Below are 22,668 nucleotides of genomic sequence, written 5' to 3'. Positions count from 1 at the left end.
GTCCATTTTAAAATCTTGTCTCTGGGCCCACTCCAAGCTTGCTACGCCCCTGCTTCCTTCCTTCCTTCTTTCCTCCACCCCACCCTCCTGTGTACACTCCTTCTCATGCAAGATTCTGCTACTGCTGACTCTCCTCCCATATCAGAACCTCCAATTCACACAGAGCTGTGGATGAGTATTTTCATTCACAAGGAGCTGACTATATTGTGCCCAATATGCTGAGGTTGATAATCTGGACAGGTTCTAGGGAACTACCTATACCAGCCCAAAGACAGTCTTTTAAAAAATAAAATAGTAAATGACAATAGACTGTTTTCCATGGTCTTGATAACCTGTAGAAAGGACATACAAATGCAGGCATAAATTATGTTTTATTTGGTGGTAGTATAAAGATAGTGCACACCCACTGAGTAATGGGCAACTCACTTTCATTGAGCACCTGTTCTGAGACTGACTAAATTACTGTACAACAGGAAAAAGTGGTTCTGTGAATCTACTCTGAGACCCTTCTCCTTTGAAGTAAGTCCAACTTATTACAAGTAAATATACTTAGGATCACATTCTTAGTTCTTTTTTCTTTTAAAAAGTAAGCATTTAAGAAAGAGAAAAGGAATCAGTATACATAAATTAAAATAATTTAAATGGATAAAATAGAGAATATACATCTGTGCAGTAGTATGTGATATCCTGAGTAGCTGAGATCCTGGCTCATTGTCAGATAGATCTGAACTATTGGTTGTAAGCATTTAATATTGACACAAGTATCATAGATTTGTATAATGCACATTCAGAATTGGCACACTACTGAAATACAGGAATCTTCACGTATTCAGCTGTGGTATGTCATTATTTCATATCTCTTTTGCCTCTCCACTGGTCCAATTATTTTTTCTCTCTGGGCATCTCTGGATGTTCCTCTCTTGATCTTCCTGTCACATGAGAAGAACTATACACTCTATATGAACCACAAAAAAGAATATTAATGTTTGTTATCATGATCTTTATTTTCCTTATTGTAATAATTACTTTTATTAAATAATATATCTGCTCTTATGTTGAATTAGAGAATCAAGACTGATCTTTGGATATACAAAGATATTATGATATATAATTGACATTATATGTGTTTGGGATCAGCCATAGTTTAAAAATGGTGCTCAAGCTTTCATATTTGATAGAATTCTTTATCAGACAAAATTAGAGTTAGAGCAGCAACAACAAAAAGTGTCCACTCTGTTTTTATTCTAAGTAGAAATGCTTGACTAACAAGTAGAAGGTTGCCAGTTTGAATCCCCGCTGGTATGTTTCCCAGACTATGGGAAACACCTATATCGGGCAGCAGCAATACAGGAAGATGCTGAAAGGCATCATCTCATACTGCATGGGAGGAGGCAATGGTCAGCCCCTCCTGTATTCTACCAAAAGAAAACCACAGGGCTCTGTGGGCACCAGGAGTCAAAATCGACTTGACGGCACACTTTACCTTTAGTATATGCAGACAAAAACCCCAGCAAGCAAACACTTCTTAATTAGTTTTCCCAAATGAATGGTACTTAATGGTTTTCTAATAAGCAATGGTAAATGCAACTCTTGTGAAGGTATCAAATTGTTGAGCTGACACACATACTTCAAAGAAGAGAAGGAACGGCAAGAAACTATGCTTTGGAAGATGTAATATTCAAAGAACAAACACCACAGAAAAAAGCTTACCTATACAAGTGTCAAATTCCGGATTTTTCTTGGATTGACTGGGTAAGCAGTAATTCTTGGTGGGAGTACTGTGTCGTCATGTCCATCATATGGGACCTATAAATGATACAGGTAAACTACTTTAATAGACCATCTATATAGATTCAATACAAATCGCTCCAATAAACCAAAGTCTTTATTCAGCAAAAGTTAGTCATGACTCAGTCCCATTGGAACCAATAGTAAACATTCACTGGGAGTAACTTAGTCAAGACTAACTTAAGCTGGATCAGGCCGAAATGAATTAAATGACTAAATGCATGTCTGTCCAGCTAAATTAGTTGAGAGAGGCTGGTGGAGTTGAAGCAGGAATTCCGGCTATGGTGGAGGAGAGGAAGAGCTCTGCACAACTCTGAGAACAGTTGGGGAAGATCAGTGGGGTACATTGTTGGAGGGCAGCACCTCACTGCTCCACCTCAGGCACTAGGAGGGGGCTGGGGCTTGCCCTAACCAAATGTGTTTGTTTCATGCACATGACAACCATTGAAAGTGTTGACACATGTTATTTGTAACTGATATATCTGCCACATGAGAGATGTGTTCTATATCCATAAGGTGGCATTTTATATAAGAATCAATATCTTATTTCACACCAAATATTCAAAAAGTAGACATTTAGTGATTCAACAATAAGGGCCCCAAACCAACAAGGTGATTCATACAGAGAAACCTAAGCCCAATTCTTGCTTGCTTCTGAAATGATACAGAATAGCAAACTTTGCAGTTTTGTTCCAATATAAATTAAAGCCAATACTTTGAAAAATGATCAAAGATCACAGTGGGAGGTTCAACAAGAACATGGCATTTAGTTGGTTGGGGTCCCCCCCACCCCGCCCCCCTTTTGAGACCCTTTCTGCATCACTGTGGTTCCTTACTGTAAATTACATTCATCAGTAAAATTACATTTTACAATATGTTGTTTTGTAGGGTTGCTTTTTTTTTTTACATATAGCAGTCACACCTATTCTATAAATTACTGATCTTTAAAGAGTAAATTCAGCAACTCTGCTATCTTTTGGTGTTCCACATGTGTTTAACATCTTAAAGTGTGTGTGTGTGTCCGTCCGTCTGTCCGTATATGAATCAATTATTTAACAAGCTGTAGAGAGGGGTGTTAAATAACAAATTGTCCAATATCATCGTGGTATACAACTGCCAACACCTCTGAAAAGCCACAGGATACTTTCCACACATCTGAGAAACTGACACATACCTCTGAAACCTATCCCAATTCTCTTTACCATGTAAAAACTGCCTAACAATGATCTTCAGTATTTTTTCAAGTGGGGGCTATAGGAGGTTTGGCAAAACACACACACACACACACACCCCTCCCAATATGAGAACCATTTCATAGCATGCAGACCTTTGTACAGTGCTGCACTTTCCCCAGTGTCAGAGCCTTTGAGAGAAACAGAGCCCAGCGCCAGCCCAGCTCTAACTTGGAAAGTGAGCATGGAGCACTGCAAAGGATAGAACTCTATGGGGGAAGTGCTGCAAAGGACAAATACTCTGAAAAACGACCCTGGCAGCACTGTGCAGTGGGAACAGTTGGCTCTGTGAGGTACCAGGGGGTTTGTGTGGCGATTCAGTTTCGGACAAAACTTTGCAGAGGTTTAATAAGCCACCATCGGGGAACTGCATCTAGGATGGATGGAACCACCCCTGGCTCCCAGGCCTTGCAGTGAATAATAGTGGCCTATGCAACATTTCAAAATTGACAGCTTCAGTCATTAATTTGGCTTCAGAAATGTAGATAGAAATAAATTGACAAAATGCACAAGTGAACTGTTTGGGCTGACTGATAAACTAGACACCCAAATGCCAAATCTTCTGACGTCATGTTTTGGGGGTAACATTTGGTGTGTTCAGCCACTCATCTCAAACTTGCCTGTGATGCCTGTAATTGGACTTTAGATACTGATCTGCAGACAGTGAGACAAGGATTTCAGCTGCACCAAGTATCCCATAATTCCTGCTATGACATCAATGAGATGCATGATATGTGCACATCTGTTGTTAGGGACAGAGTTCTGAACTTTTAATTTGCCAGATGGCAGCTCCTCAGACACTGATGCTCTGGAAATGTGAGACAAACCAGAGATCCTGTCAATTGTTATCTATCTCAAATAAAAATAAACTAGGAAAATAGCACGATAAGAGTAGGTGTGCTTACTGTACATATCTGTTATCTTTACTAACAGCCACAGTTGCTGCTGATCAGAGATACAGGGCAGGATTCAGGGAGCTACATTTATAACTTCATGAAGCTAATGATAGTTAGCACTAAACATGTAATATCGTTTCCTGAAGTAAGAAGACGTAAAAAGGATGGCACTGAATCCTTTTAATGAAGTGACACCCAGAGACTCACTTGGGACCCACATGTGAGAGACAGAGCGGCAGTTCCCACAATCAGTGGGAGCTGCCTGGAGAGGATTTGTGGGGAGAGCATATAAGAGCAAGCTAAGTCTGCTCTCCCTGCAGACGAGCAGTCAGTCTGCTCCAGGCGGCCACAGCAGCTGCCCACACGACTGCCGGCTTCATCACAGAGCTGGCGGGGCTTCGGAGTTCAGGGGCCGCGTGGCCCCCAGAAGCTCCAGCATGCCCTGCGTGAGCTTTTCACCTCCGAGGGTCTCCTCATGAGTTGCTGCAGCACGGAGCCATGCCGTGGCAACTCATGATCAGAAAAACTGGGTTTGCAGAGCACTCGCTCTGCAAACCAAGTTGGAGTGCCAGGCTACTTAAGCGGGTGACCCGCTAAAGAACCACTGGGCTCATCTCCGCTAGCCCGATTTTCTCCCATCGTGTAAATAGCCTCAGAGTCATGTTGATGAGCTGTAGGTAGATAGCAGCTTGTAGCCCACCATCAGGATGGACTGCAAGTGGGAAACAATGGGATGTAAAAATGTAACTAACAGGTTGCCTTGCAGGTACAATCCCCAGTCCCTGCATAAACTCCTCTGGCCCCAGCGAAATAATTGCAATGGCTGCATAAACGATGAGGCTCTACAACAGTTCAGATGATTGGGCTATCAGACAAATTCATGGCTGGATCATGGTGGATCCCCACCAATGCAAGACAAGTCTGAAATGGCCCATTTGTGTCCTTTTTCATTCATTATGAAACAAATAGGGAAGGTTGCTAAATTAAGGAATTCATTCATTTTCATACTGGCAATGGGCTTTGTAGCATGAGGGGTAGACTCTCCCCCCCCCTTTTTAACTTGAACAGGAGCAGCAGAGGTCCATTGCACAGCTGGTCTTTGCAGTAGCCGTTTGTTTCCTATGATGAAAAAATCATGGTTGCATATGAATGGGAGACTACATGTGTAAGCGCTGTAAGATATTGCCCTTAGGGGATGGAGGAGCATCTGGAAGGAGCATCTGCATGTTTGCATGCAGAAGGTAACAAGTTCCCTTCCTGGCATCTCCATCATAGGGCTGAGAGAGACTCCTGCCTGAAACGCTGAAGAAGTCGCTGCCAGTCTGTGTAGATAATATTGAGCTAGATGGACCAATGGTCTGATTCAGTATATGGCAGCTTCCTATATTCCTATGATGTCCCAGAAATTGCATTGTTCTTGGACACTGTGGGAAAGGTGGACACCACCAGAGGGCATTTTTTGGTGGTAGTGGCCATTAGAGATGTGCACAAACAAGTGTGGCGCTCCCTTTCTGGAGCACCGAACCTGTTCTAATGCAGATGTTCGAGCCAGCTTAAGGAGCTGATTACCTCCTCATGCCCTCCCTGCCACTTCCCCTCATCAGCAATTCATTTAGAAACAGCAGTGCGGGGCTGCAGCATTCCTTCCTGCAGCCCCAATCAGTGTCAGCATGCAAATAATTAGGGACCATGCGTGCTGGTTATTTGCAGGCTGATAGATCGGGGCTGCAGGAAGGAACACTGCAGCCCCACACAGCTGTTTCTAAATGAAGCATCGGTGGGGGGAAAGTGGCGGGGAGGGGGCAAGCAGGTAAGGCACTCCTTAACCTGTTTGTTAAAGGCACCCCTCCCCACCCCGCAAGGGAGTGCACTGACAGCTCATGCACACCCCTAGTGGCCATCGCCACCCCACCACCAAATAGCCTGGAACTAAGCAAGAAAGGATTTCTTCCATTCTAGTCCTTTATTGATTCTCTGGCATAATCTGCTCTGCATTCTAAAGGGTAAAGTGTGCAGTCAAGTCGATTTTGACTCCTGGCACCCACAGAGCCCTGTGGTTTTCTTTGGCAGAATACAAAGGGGTTTATCATTGCCTCTTCCCGCACAGTATGAGATGATGCCTTTCAGCATCTTTCTATATCGCTGCTGCCTGATATAGTACCAGTGGGGATTCGAACTGGCAACCTTCTGCTTGTCAGTCAAGCATTTCCCCACTGTGTCACTTAAGGTAACGTTCTGCATTCTCCTCCTCCTGAATTCTAGGCCTCTTGCAGAGAGCAATCAAAAGCACTGGAAGCACTTTTGCAACCACTGTTTTACTCTGTTTCCACACACTTCAGCAGGTTTCCGTAGTCTTAAGCAATACGAATTTACTCTCTGTCCATATGCACAGCAGAGTCCTAGCATGATTTTCTCAGTTCCACCTGCTGGCCAGCTCTTGCTTTCTGTGAAGAACTGATTACTGCTTATCTGACAAATAGTGGTTCTTCACAGAAAGCAAGAGCTGGCCAGCAGGTGGCACTGAGAAAATTGTGCTAGGCCTCTGATGTGCATAGACCTCTGATGTGCAAAGGAGAAAATCACACTTGGAAAAGTGCTGTTTCGGTGTTCCTTATTGCCATCTGGAAGAACCCTTAGTTTAAAGAATTTCTAAGATTTATTCTGGAATTGGTGCATGACAGTTTCCCACAGCTTTCACTTCCTTTAGTTCCAGTACATTTCTCTCTACATTAATGATCAGCATATGTGCATTTGATCAAACATATGATTCCATCAAGTTTTATGAGTATCAAGTCATGTTTCTTTAAACAGTTGCCTTTGTGTCTTCCCCACTGCCTATTCTGTGTGTGTGTGTGTGTGTGCGCGCGCACGCCTGTCTGTCTAGATGTATGTTTCTGCTCTTCTTTCTCTACGTACATTCTGGTATTGACCTGATTTTAAATGAAAGTGTACAGGAACAAATTGCTTAAATTTGATTTGCATGACACGTATTTGGACCATATTTGGGATTTCTGTTTTTCTCACTGAAAACACTGAGCCACGAAAGTCACATTAGTAAGTATTATAAGAAACACTCTTCTTAACCACAGATCATTGCCTCATGTCTACCACAGCAGTCTTTGTTATTTTTTTAATCACATTTGGCATTGGTTTTATTAGCCCCAAGTTTGTTTTATTAATTTCAAAATGCATCCTACCTCTATATACAACATCCCATTCAACACATTACAAAAAAACATTCCAACAGATTGCAAATATTTATTGGTTAATGTATGTATGTATTTGTATTTTTAGATTTTTAGCTTACTTCTTCCACCTAGTGGCCCTCAAACCAAATTACTGTGAATCAAACCAGATAACATATAGAAAGGTTTCTAACACTGACATATCAAAACAAATCCCTTCCAATTCCATTAAACCAATTCCATCACAACCACCAATGAGTATATGCACCACTGAATAAGTACCCCCAGACCATGAACCTTCATCACCATTTCTTAATATTTGTTCTTTTGAAATGTTTATAATTCCCATTATCCCAGTTTTATAACTGCACAAACTCTTTACTGGCTATGTGGGGGGAAAACATATATCTTTTAACTGCAGCAGCTTTTTAATATAACTCTGGCTTCTCAATGTCTTGTCTGGTTTTAACTGCCAAAGTCCTCAATCAATCGATCAATATGCTATATGGTGTGGATCATCCTACTGAAATTCACTGTTGGCATAGTTTTCATTATTTAATTATTTAGTAAAGTTTTATATGTCACCTTTCCACCTTCAAAAAGACAGTCAAAACTGTTCACAACAAAAATCATAACATAAAATCAAAAATCGAAATCAGCAAATCAATTAAAATACTCATTAGCCTTTTCATTATATGAAGCTCTGCCTCCCTTTAAAACATTTCCTGGAGTCCAGCTTCAAGCAATGCTATTGCTCATCATTCCTTCCTCTTACGTCAGCAGTCTTGCCATGAAACTAGATGGCATTCCTGCTTTAGAACACAATCATGGAACATGCAACTTTACCTGGATGGAGTATGCTTGGCCACAGTTACCTCTGCTCTGGTAACCCCCCACTTAGATTACAATGTGTTGTATATGGGACTGCCTTTGAAAACATTCCAGAATCTGCAGTTGGTCCAACATAGGACAAAAAGATTATTAACTGGGTTTGGGCATTTTGATCTTATTATGCCAGTGCTTTGTCAGCTACACTGGCTCCCAGTCTATTTCCAGGTCCAATTCAAAGTACTGGTTTGAACCTTTAAAGCTCTAAATGGCTTGGGACCAGGTTATCTGAGAGAGTGCCTTGCCTCTTATGTCCCAACTCATACCATAAGATCTTCTTCTGAATGCCCCTGCCAATTGAGGTGAGGCAGGTGGCTACTAGGGAGAGGACCTTTTTGGTGGTGACACCCCATTTATGGAACAGCCTCCCTAGTAAGGCTTGCCTGGCATTGCCACTTTGTTCTTTTAGATGCCAGGCGAAGACCTTTCCCTTTACTCAGGCTTCTTAAAATTGATCTTTTTGTGTATTTCCTATTTTCATTTTTTCCTATTGTAATTCATTAGTTTTGTGTTATGTGTTTTAATGTGTTGTTCTGAACCACCCAGAGAACAATTTGTTATGGCGAGGCTAACAAATAAAAAGCCGGGTCTCACGATCAGTGAGACCCGGTTTGTGAAGCTAAGCGGGGAGAGCGGGCTAAGCCCACTCTCCCCACAGATGATCAGGGCAGGAGCCCTGGGTGGCTGGATTGGCCGCCCACACAATTGCTGGCTCTGTGACGGAGCCGGCGCGGGCTGGGGAGTTCGGGGGCCACGCTGCGAGCACTCAAGGCATACTGGGGAGACCCCTGGAGCCGGGAGGCGGCTTTTCACCTCCTCTCCAGGGTCTACTCGTGAGTAGCCGTGGTGCGGAGTCACGCTGTGGCTACTCACGATCGGGAAGCCCAGGTTAGTGAAGTATTCACTTTGCTAACCTGGGCTTAGGGGAGGGCTACAAAAGCAGGTGACCCGCTTTGACTCAGCTGAGCTTGGCTGTGAGCCTGGTGAGTCTCACAATCGATTGAAAGTGGGCTAAGCACCCTTAGCCTGCTTTCCACTGATCGTCAGAATAGCTCCAAAGTGTTGTTGTTGCTGTTGCTGTTTGTTTGTTATGGAAGGTTATGGCTGCTGCCACCGGGCTGCCTTGAGGCTTCCATGAGTGGGGGAAAGAACAGGCTGGTGGAATGTTCAGGCTACCTCAGAAAAACTGCCTGCCCTGTAATGAATCATTAAACACCTAAAGAAATAGACACTCCATCTGGCTTCAACCCTACAATTGTAGTAAATAATGGGCAGGATCTGGACAAGTGATGTGTTTGCATAATTCAAGATGATACCTACCTCTAAGTGGTTTGTGCTACTCCTCAATGTTGCACAACTAATAGTGGAAAACCTTTCTAAGGGCAAATACAAAACCGTGCAATATGTTTTGCAACATGCTGTGTAGCAATTAGTTAGCATAACAGTTAGTGCCTCATATTGCATCAGAAGTAGTGCAACATCTTCTGTAAGTTCAAGAACTAGTCAGAAACAGATTGCATTCTTTGCACAGTATCCTTAAGAAACATCCTTAAAAATACTAGTTTGGGGCATGCTCAGTATCTTAAAATAGTTACATCCCCTATGCAGAAAACACTGCTGAAGTCTGCTCTGGATGTGACTTGAGTGTGGGTTACTGCTGGGTTCACATGGGAGGCTGAACTCTGAGTGCCTTTGTCTTAGTGCTGGGATGTATTTGCTTCCTCTGAAATGCTTGCATTCTATGTTGTTCTGGCAGAGTCCCAGGTTGTGGGTGCTGACTCTTCTTTTGTTGAGTTCTGCGATGAATATGCTGCTTCCTGAACTGCTGGGCGATGGGTTGAAGATCTTGGGTGCGGGACTGCTCTGACTGATGAGGTAGCCTTCTAGTGTGTGTACGCTGATGCTGACCACTGGTTTCCCACCTTTGGGAATGCCCCTTTCTGTCATAGTGACGTTGGCCTTTAGGTGGCTGAGTCTGAGGGTGCCGCTTCCAGCTATACAGCTGATGAGTTCGGGATTTCTGAATCTCTGAGGGGGTGATCCTGAATTGCAATTGACGGATCCTCCCAGAACGCTGTGCTGAGTCTTTTTGTAAATTTTGGTTAAAGTGATACTGGGATGGAATAGGGGATATGCGTTGCAAAGACTGTGAAGGACTAGAAAAGGGTGATGAGATCTGTGCAAGAAAATGAAGCAGAGCATGGTAAATAATATGCAGGCTGCTGTGGTCTATGTGTTATGTACCATTTGCAGTGCGATTACCTTGGTTCCCGTTTGCAACTATGTGGGAGTGGTCAGTTGCAGTCTTGGGTGTGCAACCAGTGAGTTAATGTGCTGTTCCTTTGTTCTCATAACTCCAAGCAGTTATATGCTTTGTGATCCAGATTCAATAAAGATATGCTATTTCAAGAATCGGGCTGATACTGACCAAGGATAACAGAATGTACAGGGGGTCTATGGACTGAGTACTTCCTTGGAACACACTAAATAAAAGAATATTGTAGCTGTACTATCAGGTGTATTCATAATAGTGCAGATACCAATGAATGAATGAATGAATGAATGAATGAATGAAATCAAGGTTGTTCTCATAGCCATGAGAGGGATGGGAAGGGAGGGTGGGTGGGAGGGAAGGCAGGGTTGAACCTACTTCTCCCCAAACAAGCGATGATTTCCTTTTTGGTGTGCTGCCACATGCCCACATGATCCTTGGAACCTTCAGCATGCACAGATCACTGGAGGCCAGGAAAACAAGCCCCTGCCTCCAGGAGTCTCATAAATGTACCACATGATAAGCACAGTGCATTGGGGGATTCCCCCGTGAGTCAGATGCTCTAGGCACCCAACTTTGTGTGTATTTGGGCTGCATGCAACCTGAGCACCCCCATGATTCGGAACCTGGGGTTAAGGGTGCACTCATGCCCTTTAACCCAGGTTAAAGCAGGGGGTAAATTCCAAGGCTTGCGTGGGAGGCAGCACCAGATTGGCCTCAATCCCGGCGCTGCACAGGAGCAGCCCATCCCCGGCTTGGGCTGCCCAAGCCCAGGTTAGCTACTCGTGTGCACAGCCTCATTTTGTGGCTACACCAAAGATCCACAAGTATATGAGAACTTAATAGTAAGCATGACTGAGGTTTTGGAAATTCTGGGCCTTTTTAGTCTGCCAGTATGATAAAATATTGTCGATTGAGGCTTTCTGCATATGGTTTTCATAACTTAACATTGGCTATATCATTCTTTTGTGAGAAATAATGATTCATCATACAGAGGAAAGTAATTCATTTTCACCGGGAAAGATGTTGGCATTTGCATTCTCATGGTAAACACATTAAGTGGTACCATTTCCATTTATTCCAACCTGCCCTTAAATAATATAATATCAAGATGGAGTCCTGTTCTTAAAGACTGCAAGCCATCTCCTGTGCCTCTATAATGACTTCGTAGAGTATCAAGGAAGTGGAGTGAGTTGAATTATTTGCCCTCCAGGGTAGGAAGGTAGGTAGGTAGATGAGCCTTTGCTTCCTACTGCCTTGCTTCATAAATGGGATAAGACAGCTTCAGCATTCTTTCTGTCATCTTGGGAGGAGAAGCTTTGAGGTGGAAGACAGGGTAGTTAACCCTTAATTCCATAATCAGTCTCTCAGGGAAGACTGGACAGCAGAATTTTGTAGTTTCCTACTCTTGTAATTATAACATGAAATCATGTTTTGGGGTCTTTGTTCTGGTATATTTCAGGAATTTGGAGACTGATTTCACATCTCACATTACTCTTTGAAATCCAAAAGACTAGGAAAAAGTGGCAGTTAGGAAAGTAAGGCAAGGAGCAGGGTTGCCTGTGAAGGAGTGAAGAACTCATTTATGTGTTCACACAAAACCCATGACATGGCATTACATTGCTCATTTAGATTTTTTGAGTTCTCTTGAAGTTCCATTATTATGTAACATGTTCCTTTTTTCAGTAGAGATGGGCAGAATTTCAGGTTTCTACTCTAGAATAAATATAGCATCCAGGATTGTAGTCTGATGTTTGCTGAACTTCTGCCTCCCACTCAGGAATCCATTTCAGATTCTAGGGGCATGATTTCATGCACTCTAACATGTATTAAAAGATGGCTGGTTCTCATTAGTTTCAGCAGCTTAGAAATCTTTCAGCTGAACTTTGTAGGGCACACCATGTCTGCATAGATGCCTCCAGAATTGATATCATGATAGCATAGAAGATATCTAGGTATGCCTATATAAAGGAAGACAAAATCTTAAAGATTCCAGTTAGTCTCTGGTTTGACTTGGTTGTTGCAGTTCTATAAAGGGCAGAAAGGGAAAAATGCTATCAAGTTCCAGCTGTTTGTAGAAATCAGTGGCACTCTACTATGTTTGTTTAGCATTCTGTAGCAAACATTAGCACACACTCTGACTTCACCTCAATCGGGAAATGACTTGCCTTGCAAGCATGAGGTTGCCAGTTCAAATCCCCGCTGGTACTTATATCAGGCAGCAGCGATACAGAAAGATGCTGTAAGGCATCATCTCATACTACACGGGATGAGGCAATGGTAAACCCCTCCTGTATTCTACCAAAGGACTCTGTGATCGCCAGGATTCGACACCAACTCGATGGCACACTTTGCCTTTACATTGTACTGAAGATCTCATAGGAACATAGGAAACTGCCATATACTGAGTCAGACCATTGGTTTAGCTAGGTCAGTATTGTCTTCACAGACTGGCATTGGCTTCTCCAAGGTTGCAGGCAGGAATCTCTCTCAGCCCTAGCTTGGAGAAGCCAGGGAGAGAACTTGAAACCTTCTGCTCTTCCCAGAGCGGCTTCATCCCCTGAGGAGAATATCTTGCAGTGCTCACACATCAAGTCTCCCAGGGCGTGCAACCAGGGCAGACCCTGCTTAGCTATGGGGACAAGTCATGCTTGCTACCACAACAAGACCAGCTCTCCTCCCCTTAATCTCATCCATGGCAAAAGCAGAGATACTCCAAGTAAACAGTTCTGCCATTGTGTCTCTGCACCACTGCTGAAGAATAAGTGTCCACTGTGATCACAGCTGCACAATGGTAGGCAGAAGCAGGGGGTGCTCCTTCTTCAGCAGCAATGCCATTTTAGATTGCTCAGGTGCCACACACCCCTGATGTACATCAGGTTGCAAGGGCATCTGGGAAATCTAATATTGTATTAGCATCCACAAATGAAGACAGAAGAGCATCCACTGCTGCACAGTAGGCTGGTCAGAAGAATGCATTGTGGGGGTAGTGGGGCTTTCTATGCAGTGGTGGGCAGCAGTGGCAACAGCAGAAGTTTCTTCTTCAGCACCACAACCCACAGCTAGAGCAGTGGCAGGTCCTGGGGCATCTGTGAAATCAAAAATGGTGTCACTGCTCTAGATGGAGGGCACTTTCCAGATTGCAAGTCTTACACCCCAAAACACAGTGTAAACTGCAACATTTTGTGGCGTCGAATTCAAACTGCATTTGAGATCCGTTGTAAGGGGGCAAGCCTCCTACAATGGGCAAATACAGCTAATTTTTCGCAACGCAGATGCAACATTATAGGGCTGTTATGTAGCAATAAAATCTGAAAGAAGGCATTGGATATATGAACGGCACCTTCCTTACAACGCAGGGGTTTCAATGTCAAAACACAGGCAATATGGAAGCACACTTAAGGGACCCGTTGCATCCCTTAAGCGTGCAATCTGGAAAGTGCCCAGGCTGAAGGAGGAGTGTCTGCTGCCCGATATGTTTTCCTGGGCTCCACTGGTAAGAGGTATGGCCAATGCACAATGTTGGGGAGGAACAGGGGCCTAGCATGCCCAGTGCATCATCAGGGGCCCACAGTAACCTGATACTGGCCCTGCCTACAGTTCCAAACTGCATGGTGATTGTTTGGATCTTTTCCAAAATGCTATACTGTATGAAAGAATAGCATTAATAATACTTGTCTTTGTACTTAGTTAATAATACTTAGCATCTACATAGCACTTTTGAGTGTTCAAAGTGCTCCACATGAATTATCTCATCAAAATTCCTTACAACAACACTATACGTTAAGTATTATTATCCCTATGTTGCAGCTGGGACTGAGAGGGTGTGGCTTGCCTAAGACCACTCAATGAGTTCATGGCAGGGCAAGATTCAAACTGGGAAAGTCCTGATTCTTCATACTTGGTCTGTTAGCCACTACACTACACCAGTTAAAGGCATATATCATAACCCTATCAGAGTGTCCTGGACTGGCTGCTAGACTCTCAATGCTGTACCCATCCATCAGAAGAGAAGCAGGGGTGAAGTGGCAAGGTCCTGATGAGGAAAAGCCCCTGAAAAATGCAGGTTTCTTACCTGTAACTGTAGTTCTTCCAGTGGTCATCTGTGTCTGCACACTCTCGGGATTTTGCACCTGTTCAGAAACACCCTCCAGAACTTACTATAGTTTACCTCAGAATTTTGGCAGGATCCCCACCTCACCTGCCCTCTAAGGAGCATACTTCAGCCTGAGTGACTATGCAGCACAAGAAGAATTAAGAAGCTGCCACAGCGGAGAGGAAGGGTGGGTCATGTGCATACACAGATGACCACTAGAAGATCTACAGTTACAGGCAAGAAATATGACTTTCTTCTTCATGCTTCCTGTGTATAGCACACTCTAGGGATCATAGCAAGCTACATACCTGGATGGTGGGAGCAGCTTCATGCAAAGGTGGACTTGAGGACAGAAGAGCCAAAGCTGGAATGAGATCTGGATCTACCATCCAAGGCATAATGTCTCACCAATGGTGACGAATGTGCCCAAGTGGCAGCTCTACACAGAGTATCCAGAGGAATGCCTCTGCAGGAGGCAGTGGAAGTAGCCATAGCTCTAGTAGAATCTGGCTTTCCTTTCTGGGAGTGGTGTTTGAGCCAGGGTATAGCATAACCTTGTGGTATCTGTGATCCAAGTGGACAGTCTTTGGGTAGAAACCTGAGCCCCTTTCCTATGGCCAGAGTAGGAAACAAATAAAGCTGGAGTATTCAAAAATGTTGCTGTCCTATGAACATAAAAGGATAGGACTCTTCAAAAGTCTAGAGAATGCCAAGCTCTTGTGTTCTTCAGATTACCCGAAGGGATGTGATGTCCAGATGGAGGTGGGTCCCATTGTCCATGGTCAACAGCTAATGATGCTGGGGAAGATGGATATAGATATGGTTTGACAGGGAGAGCAGAGTAGGGAACCATGATGCCCCTGGACCACCAAGGAGTGACAAAGATACCATTTGCTCTGTCCATGATGACCTTGTGGAGGACCCTGGGGATCAGGGTAGTGGTGTGTGTGTGCGCATGGCGGGGTTCATGTATACATGACCTTAAAACAGTGTTACATATGCTGGTAACATCTAGACTTGACTACTGCAAGGCGCTCTACGCCTTTGTATGTAGTCTGGAAACTGCAGTTGGTACAGAATGCAGCAGCCAGTTTGGTCTCCAGGGTTACCCAAAGAGATATTATACCATTCAAAAAGAACTACACTGGCTGCTAATAAGTTTCTGGGTGAAAAAACAAATGCTGGTTATTACCTATAAAGTCCTGAATGGTTTGCATCAAGGGTATTTAAGAGAATGCCTTCTTCTTCATGAACCCTACTGCCTATTAAGATCATCTGTGGGGGTCCGGTTACGATTGCCACCAGCTTGGTTGGTGGTGGTCTGAAACCAGGCCTTTTCTAGGGTTGCCCTGGGACTTTGGAACATGCCTAATGAAATTAGAGACTCCCCTTCTCTGGATATCTTTAAGAAGGACCTAAAAATATATCTGTTTAGTCAGGCTTTTAGTTTGTAGTTTTAAAGTTTTAGGTTTTGGAGTTTTTAATCTGCATTTTAAACTGTTTTAATTGTGTTAATGGTTTAATTGTTGTGTTTTTAGATTTTGAATTGTCCAAGGACTTGTGTATGGGTTGTTATAAAAATGTGTTAAATAAATAAATATAAATATAGAAGGCCCTTGCCACAGAACTGAAGGAAGGCATTGTCAATAAACTCATGTTTGTTGCCAGTCCTGCTGCAAAACAGGTCACAGTGAGTGTTGTTGATGCTGGTAGCAAAAAGGTCAACTGATGGGGTTCCCCAGCAACAGAAAACCCATGAGAGACTTTCAGGGATGGAGGTTCCATCCATGAGATGAAAGTCATTGATCACTGAGAGCATCAGCCATGCTATTCTTTTAATCCTGAATGTGAGTGGCCGTGATCCCAATACAATTTGTTAGGCACCAATCCCAAATCTGGACTAGGTAGATGAGGGAGTGAGACCCTCTGCCACCCTGTCTGTTCACATAAGAGTAAGCTGTTTTATTGTCCATCAAGATCATGACAGATTTCCCTATGAAGTGCACATGAAAGGTTTTCAACACCTTGAAAATGGAAAGCAGCTAGAGGAAGTTTGTGACCACGACTTGGTTTAGCCAAATTGTTGAGGTGGGTGCCCCAGCCCCGCATGGTTGCACCAGTAGCGATGGTAACCTGAGAATCCCGACAATAACAACAGAAATGGCGTGGAGGAGAGTGCAGAGGTGCTTTCCTCCTATCCTTACAGCCTCCATCAGGTCTGTGCTCTGGATCTGAAGGAGTGGGGGTGCATCAGGTCTGGCAGGCTTAGATGTGAGAACAGGCACTGTGTGGGGTGGCTCTACAGTCCCTGCAGTTTTAGCTTTAGGTGCAGACTTTTTCTTTTTCTTTGCTTTGCCCTGGGAGTCGTCTACATGTGGGTGCTTCTTTGAGGGCTTTGGCTGAGCTGCAGTAGATAGAGCGACTGCCGTTGTTGCAACTACAGATGTTGAGGGGAGTATAGATGGGTCAGAGACCAACAGCTGCACGGCCGCCACCCCTGCTGCAGAGGCTTTGGTGTCGAGAGTGGTGTCGGTACCGAGGACTATGAGTCTGTGGGAGATACTACTGTATGGGGTCCAGCAGAATGCACCTGGCTAGGAGTCAAAGTATTGGTAGCTGAAAGGGCACCCTCCCAAAGGAGGGCTAGAAGCCACAGAGCTCTGTAACAGCAAGCTTGGCAGGAGAAACCTTGGCAATAGTGCAGGTATCAGTCCTGTGGGCTTTGCGCCCAGGCAGAGCAGGAACTTTGTGTGTCTGTCAGTAGAAAGCAATTTGGCAACAAGAGGACACACTTCTTAAAAGTCGTCCTCACTGCCATATGCCAGAAAGTGAAAGAACAGGTGCGGGAGGCAGCAGACAAAAAACAGTTGCAGAGTCTGACTTAAGGTTGTTTACAGGGTATTGAGAAATGGAAACAGAGACTATTCTCCCCATCCTCTTCTGTTCCTTATTGTTTTAATATGATAGGGGAGGTAATTCCTACCTCTTCCTTTTCTTGTTTTGCTCTTTGTTTTGTTTATGGGGTGTGGGTGCATGCAAAGAAATTTTTTTTTTAAAAAAAAAGCTAAACCATGAAGGGGAAGATACTAAAAGAGAAAGAGGGAGAGGAAGGAAAGTAAAAAGGGAGTAAATTGAGATAAGAGAAGAATTTCCCTTTTTCCTCACAGGTAAAGCCAACTGCACAGCAGAGTAAGCTCTCAAGATGTGAAGTCTGCAGCAGTTGACAAGAGACTGAAGTGAGAAGGGTGGAGTATGCCCCTTAGAGGGCAGTTGGGGTAAGGTTTCCGCCAAAATTCTGAGGTAAAAAAGCTATAGTAAATTCTGAAGGGTGTTTCTGCATAGGTGTAAAATCCCTAGAGTGTGCTATACACAGAGATCATGTAGAAAAAAAGAGCTTCTTCTGATATAGAGACAGCAGGGAGCAAACTTTTATTGGCGTGACTTGGCGTGAAATAAACACTGGACTCTAGATCAGGGATTCTCAACGTTGGGTCCCCGGATGTTATTGGACTTCAGCTCTCATAATCCCCAGCCCCAGTGGCCTTTGGTTGGCGATTGTGGGAGTTGAAGTCCAGGAACATCTGGGGGCCCAGTGCTGAGAATCCCTGCTCTAGATCTCTTCTTTTGAAAATAGTATCCTATGTACTAATTCATATTCAACAATTGTAATGTTTTGGACTTTCTGCAATGAGTCTGAAAATGAATCAAAAGAGAATTGGTAAAGCTGGATGATTTTTAAAAAAGGATAGTTTAGATGCACATAAAAAAGTTTCATATCTACAAAGATGTTTTGTAATATTTCTATAAAAATGTATCCAGAAAGGAAACAATTACTGGATTCTGAGAGCAGAAAACAAATTAAACAATTCTTAGAAACACTGCTTTTTTCATGATATAATGTACCAACGTGAGGAGGATTTCAAATAGGGGGGAACCACCCTACCACATTTACTGATGGGCTAAGAAATTGGAGTCAGGGTGAATATGAGGTCATGAAAGCACCTACAGGGAAGTTCCATAGTAAGTTTTTTACTTGTTGATTAACGACAGCACTGCCAAAATAGCACTTCTTGGTAACCTATATCATCCCTCAGTAAAAAGCACCTGAACTTACAGACTGGGTCATTATGAAATTGATCCACCTCACTCTTCATGATGTTTTATTGTTCCTGCAAATGCCTGACTCTTTCAATCAACCAAGAGCCCACAGTTAAGGTGACTTTGATCTGTCCTTTCAACACCAATTGTTCTCAGCTCTAAATCAAATAGACTAAAAAAAGACATGTATCCTAAGAACAAGCATGAGTGTGGAAACTAATCCCTGTGTTATCCTGTGTGGGAGAGTAATAGTGGTCTGCTCAGAGCCTCAACAAAGGGAGAAAGATGGGGTTTAAATTACCATGCTCTTGGGGTTCAAAGGACCTGTCTCCTAACCTGCATAGGTTGTCTCCTAACCTTCTGCACAAGAGTGCAACATTTTTGCTGCTCTCCCGTTGCTCCAGAAACTTTCTTAGGACGCAGAAACACTTCCTTGAGGGAGGAGAGCTGGTCTTGTGGTAGCAAGCATGAATTGTCCCCTTTGCTTAGCAGGGTTTGCTCTGGTTGCATTTGAATGGGATACCACTTGTGAGCATTGTGTGAGATATTCCCCTTAGGATGAGGCCAATCTGGGAAAAGCATCTGCATACTTGCATGCAGAAGGTTCCAAGTTCCCTCTCTGGCATCTCCAAGATAGGCCTGAGAGAGATTCCTGCCTATAACTTTGGAGAAGCCGCTGCCAGTCTGTGCAGACCAGGGATTCTCAACATTGGGTCTCCAGATGTTATTGGATTTCAACTCCCATAATCGCCAGCCCAAGGCCACGGGGCTGGGGATTATTGCAGTTGAAGTCCAATAACATCTGGGAACCCAAAGTTGAGAATCCCTGGTGTAGACAATACTGAGCTAGGTGGATGAATGTTGTGACTCAGTATATGGCAGCTGACTATGTTCCTATGACTGCACAACCTTCAGGGATCTGTTTCCACTGTTAGTGCTTCTGGAGTAAGGGAGAGTGGTAAAAATTGTCATGCTCTCACACAACAGCACTTGCACTTCAAAAGCAGACCAGCTCTGAGCACATGCTTTTGTTAGAAGCACACATGCACCATTAGGATGTTGGCCATTGACTCTATAGGATGCCTGAGAAAAAGAACAGGAAGTAGAAGGACTTCTAGTTGCCTCATTGCACTGACGTAAGGAAGCTGAAAATGAGTGCTGAGTGCATCGTAAATGTGCCTTAACTAGTGAGTGATATGTATGATCAGCCCTACATACTATTCACATTTACACTGAGAGTGGTTCAGACTGAAAGAGGTCTTGGCAAGCTGGCTCAAATTTTCAGAACCTGCAAGCAATGTATTATATACATCAACAACTCTGAGAAATGCAGGTTCAAGAAATAGGCATGGGGCAATCCAAAAACAAAGTACAAGAAAATGCAAAATTGTGCAATTGTCAGTACTTTGCACTGTGGCATGATAAATCAAACTATTGCTGGTCCAATGCTAGTCCACTCATTAGGCAGACACCACAGTAAGTTTCACAAACAAGAGCTGAATAAAGACAATAATTTCAACCTTTATTATCCTATATGGTACTAAACGTGTGGTGGTGAAGCCTCACCATGAGGCTCACTGTGCCTTGAGGAGGAAGGAAAGAAGATGGGGGAGAGAGTAAGAGAGGATGGAAGAGGAAGAGTGCAAGCCCTGGTTCCTACATTAGGAGTGTCAGAAGCCTTCACCACTTCTCCAAGCATGAGCTAGATGCTCCTCCAGAAAAGGACTTGCTAGCACTTATGCATTTGAGATGACTGTGTGACTGGGAAGTTTTTCACACCCAGCTTTTAGTCCGCATCTCCTCCGGAATGGAGTGTGTGTGTTCATATATTGGCCAAATTTACCTCAAAGTCCTTGAGAGCTATCAGGGAGCACTTCACATAACAATCTGGGTTTTTCATAGTGTGTTAGAGTGTTCCCCGATTTATATCTGGGGTAAAAAAATCCACTATTTGCATCAGTTTTGCGTGGCAACTTCAAACTCACAGCAAAGCCTCGCAGAAGACCTGTGGTAAAGCCTACTGTCTGGGAACGCTCTGGGTGTTGTCAAGTCTTCAGCTCACATATTATTTGTGGCATATGGCAGAGAAAAAGGGAACCCTTTCCTGCCAGCTCAGTGCCAAGATGCAGGTGGCCCGGGGCTCAAGCCCTGCACTGGCTCCCACATCCCAAAGGCATTTCTGCCCCAACCTCCTGGCTTGTACCTTGCTGCTGAATCCCCCCATCAAGCATAGGTGAATAGGGAGAGGAGGGGGGCTGGGTGGTGGTGAGCAAGTTGTGGCAATGGGCAGGCTGGTGGGCAGTCCTCACTCCGTACTTTGGTGACTGGTGGGACAGGATGCAGTGGTAGTAGCAGCAGAAATTCTTCCTCCTACTCACACTTGGTGGATGGGAGAAGAAGGAACTACCACCTCCACCTCCCCCAAATTTGCCACAGGGGAGAAGCAGCCACAGAGCCTTTTGGCAGCAATTCATGCCCCCTTGGTGAAGCAACCTCCTCCCAGGGCCTTCTGCAAAATCACAGAGGGAAGATGTCCCTTTGCCAATGGGAGGGGCAAAAGGAGTGTCATGACTGTCCCACACCCACTCTGCATCCCTGTGGCATTCCCATTTGCAGATGGAGAAGTGTGTGGGAGAAGGAAGTGATGGCATGGGAGATTCACACTGCCACTGCTTCCGCTACCCCCTCCCATGGGTACCAAAGCATTGGGGTTCAGCTCTAGGCCCTCAGCCAAAGCTTTACTTGGCCAGCCCATGACACTACTCAGGACTCCTCCATTATGTGAAGGCTGAAGCAACCACTGAATTAAAGCAGAGATTAGCATTAATGCAGAAGTGGTGGGGCAGGGGGAGACTGGATCAGGGAATGAGAGTGGAGGAAGGAAGATCTCCACCGTACACTGATAGATATTGTATCCGTTTGAATTTACCAGCCAAGATGCTGGCTGCAGTTCTCTATTTCCATTCAAATGGTTCCTCCACAGAGTATGACCTGTACAGATGCCATTCCAGTATATATACCTTATTTTCATGTCCCCAAGTTTTCTTGTATTTGTTAAGCAGGTGTCCTGCTTAACTGTATTCATTCCTTTTTCTGTGCCACATCTTAACGCATAATGTGTGCAAGACTCCAAATGTTTTCTTTTAATTTTAACAAGGAAAGACAGCTACAGGAAAGTGAAAATTTGACTGGTGGACTTCCAGGCAGTGATGCTTAAACAGCCGCATTGCTTAACACTGTTATCTCAGTCAAAATCACCATCCCCAGTATGGTTTTTAAAATTTTGGTTTCATTATTTAAATAATGTATTTGCCACCCTTCAATACACACATTTTCATCCACCTTCACTGATGGAAAATAAGTTCAGAGAGGGCAAGTCTGACTGGAAAGACAACCTGCAGAGAAATGGATAAGCACTCCTACTCTGCCACCTCTTCCCGAATCAAATGCACAGCCTCACTCAGCTGCATTCCATTTTTAAAAAACCACACAAAAAAGATATGTCAGGATACTGTTACATGCATCTGCTGTGCAACATTCTAGTCTGGCCCTTAAAGAGAAACAAAAACAAGCTCTTAAAAATAATGGTTGGCCTCACTGAAATCCTGGTGTGTGAACTTGTAAGCCAAGCAGACAGAAAGATGCCATTTTATCCTTGGATAATTATTAGTAATTGCATATATATGTTTGTTTTAAATGAGATGTTTTAAAATCCTATTTTGCTGTCTCTACGACATTTTGGGGGGAAACCCAAAGCATTCAATAGGCTAAAAAGTGTTAAGGACAAAAGTTACAATACATGATTTTTACATTTCCCAATCCTTTTTAGGGATGTGTGAAACGTTTCGGGTACAAAATGTTTTGTACTCGAAACAGGCCGTTTCGGGTGTTTTGTAGACAAAACAAAATCAGTCTCCATTTTGTGTTAGACATCTCTTTAAATCCCGCCCCCCTCCAGGCTTCCAATCAGTGACCTAAAGCATGGGCTCACCTGCTGACGATTCCCTCATTGTTCCCCATTGGCTCTTTTGCCTCATGTCACTCTTTACTGACCCCCACATTGGCCAGGAGAAGAGTCGAAGAAGGGGCAAGGGTGAGGGGAGTTCAAGGAGGGGTTTTCAATTCATTCAACAAGTTATTTACTCATTTGCCATTCTGCCTTTCTGCCTCATTGAAGAAAGAGAGAGAGATAACTAGTTTGCATTGCATGGCA

At 43.9% G+C, this 22,668-nt stretch overlaps 1 protein-coding gene across 2 annotated transcripts in view; it reads right to left on the bottom strand.

Moving 5' to 3' along the window:
* Positions 1-352: 352 nt before the first annotated feature.
* The window catches only part of IGSF5 (immunoglobulin superfamily member 5), a 60,234-nt gene continuing 37,918 nt past the window's right edge, over positions 353-22,668 (bottom strand). For both annotated transcript variants that reach the window (XM_053312408.1, XM_053312409.1), the window contains 2 exons: positions 1,711-1,806; positions 353-955 (listed from right to left, as the gene is read on the bottom strand). In XM_053312408.1, the coding sequence (XP_053168383.1) occupies positions 1,711-1,806 (96 nt within the window). In that variant the 3' untranslated portion in view covers positions 353-955. The remainder of the gene's footprint in view (positions 956-1,710; positions 1,807-22,668) is intronic.

The sequence above is a fragment of the Hemicordylus capensis genome, chromosome 3 (genome assembly GCF_027244095.1).
Source record: "Hemicordylus capensis ecotype Gifberg chromosome 3, rHemCap1.1.pri, whole genome shotgun sequence".
Classification (NCBI taxonomy): Eukaryota; Metazoa; Chordata; class Lepidosauria; order Squamata; family Cordylidae; genus Hemicordylus; species Hemicordylus capensis.
This window is presented reverse-complemented; position numbering and strand designations above follow the sequence as displayed.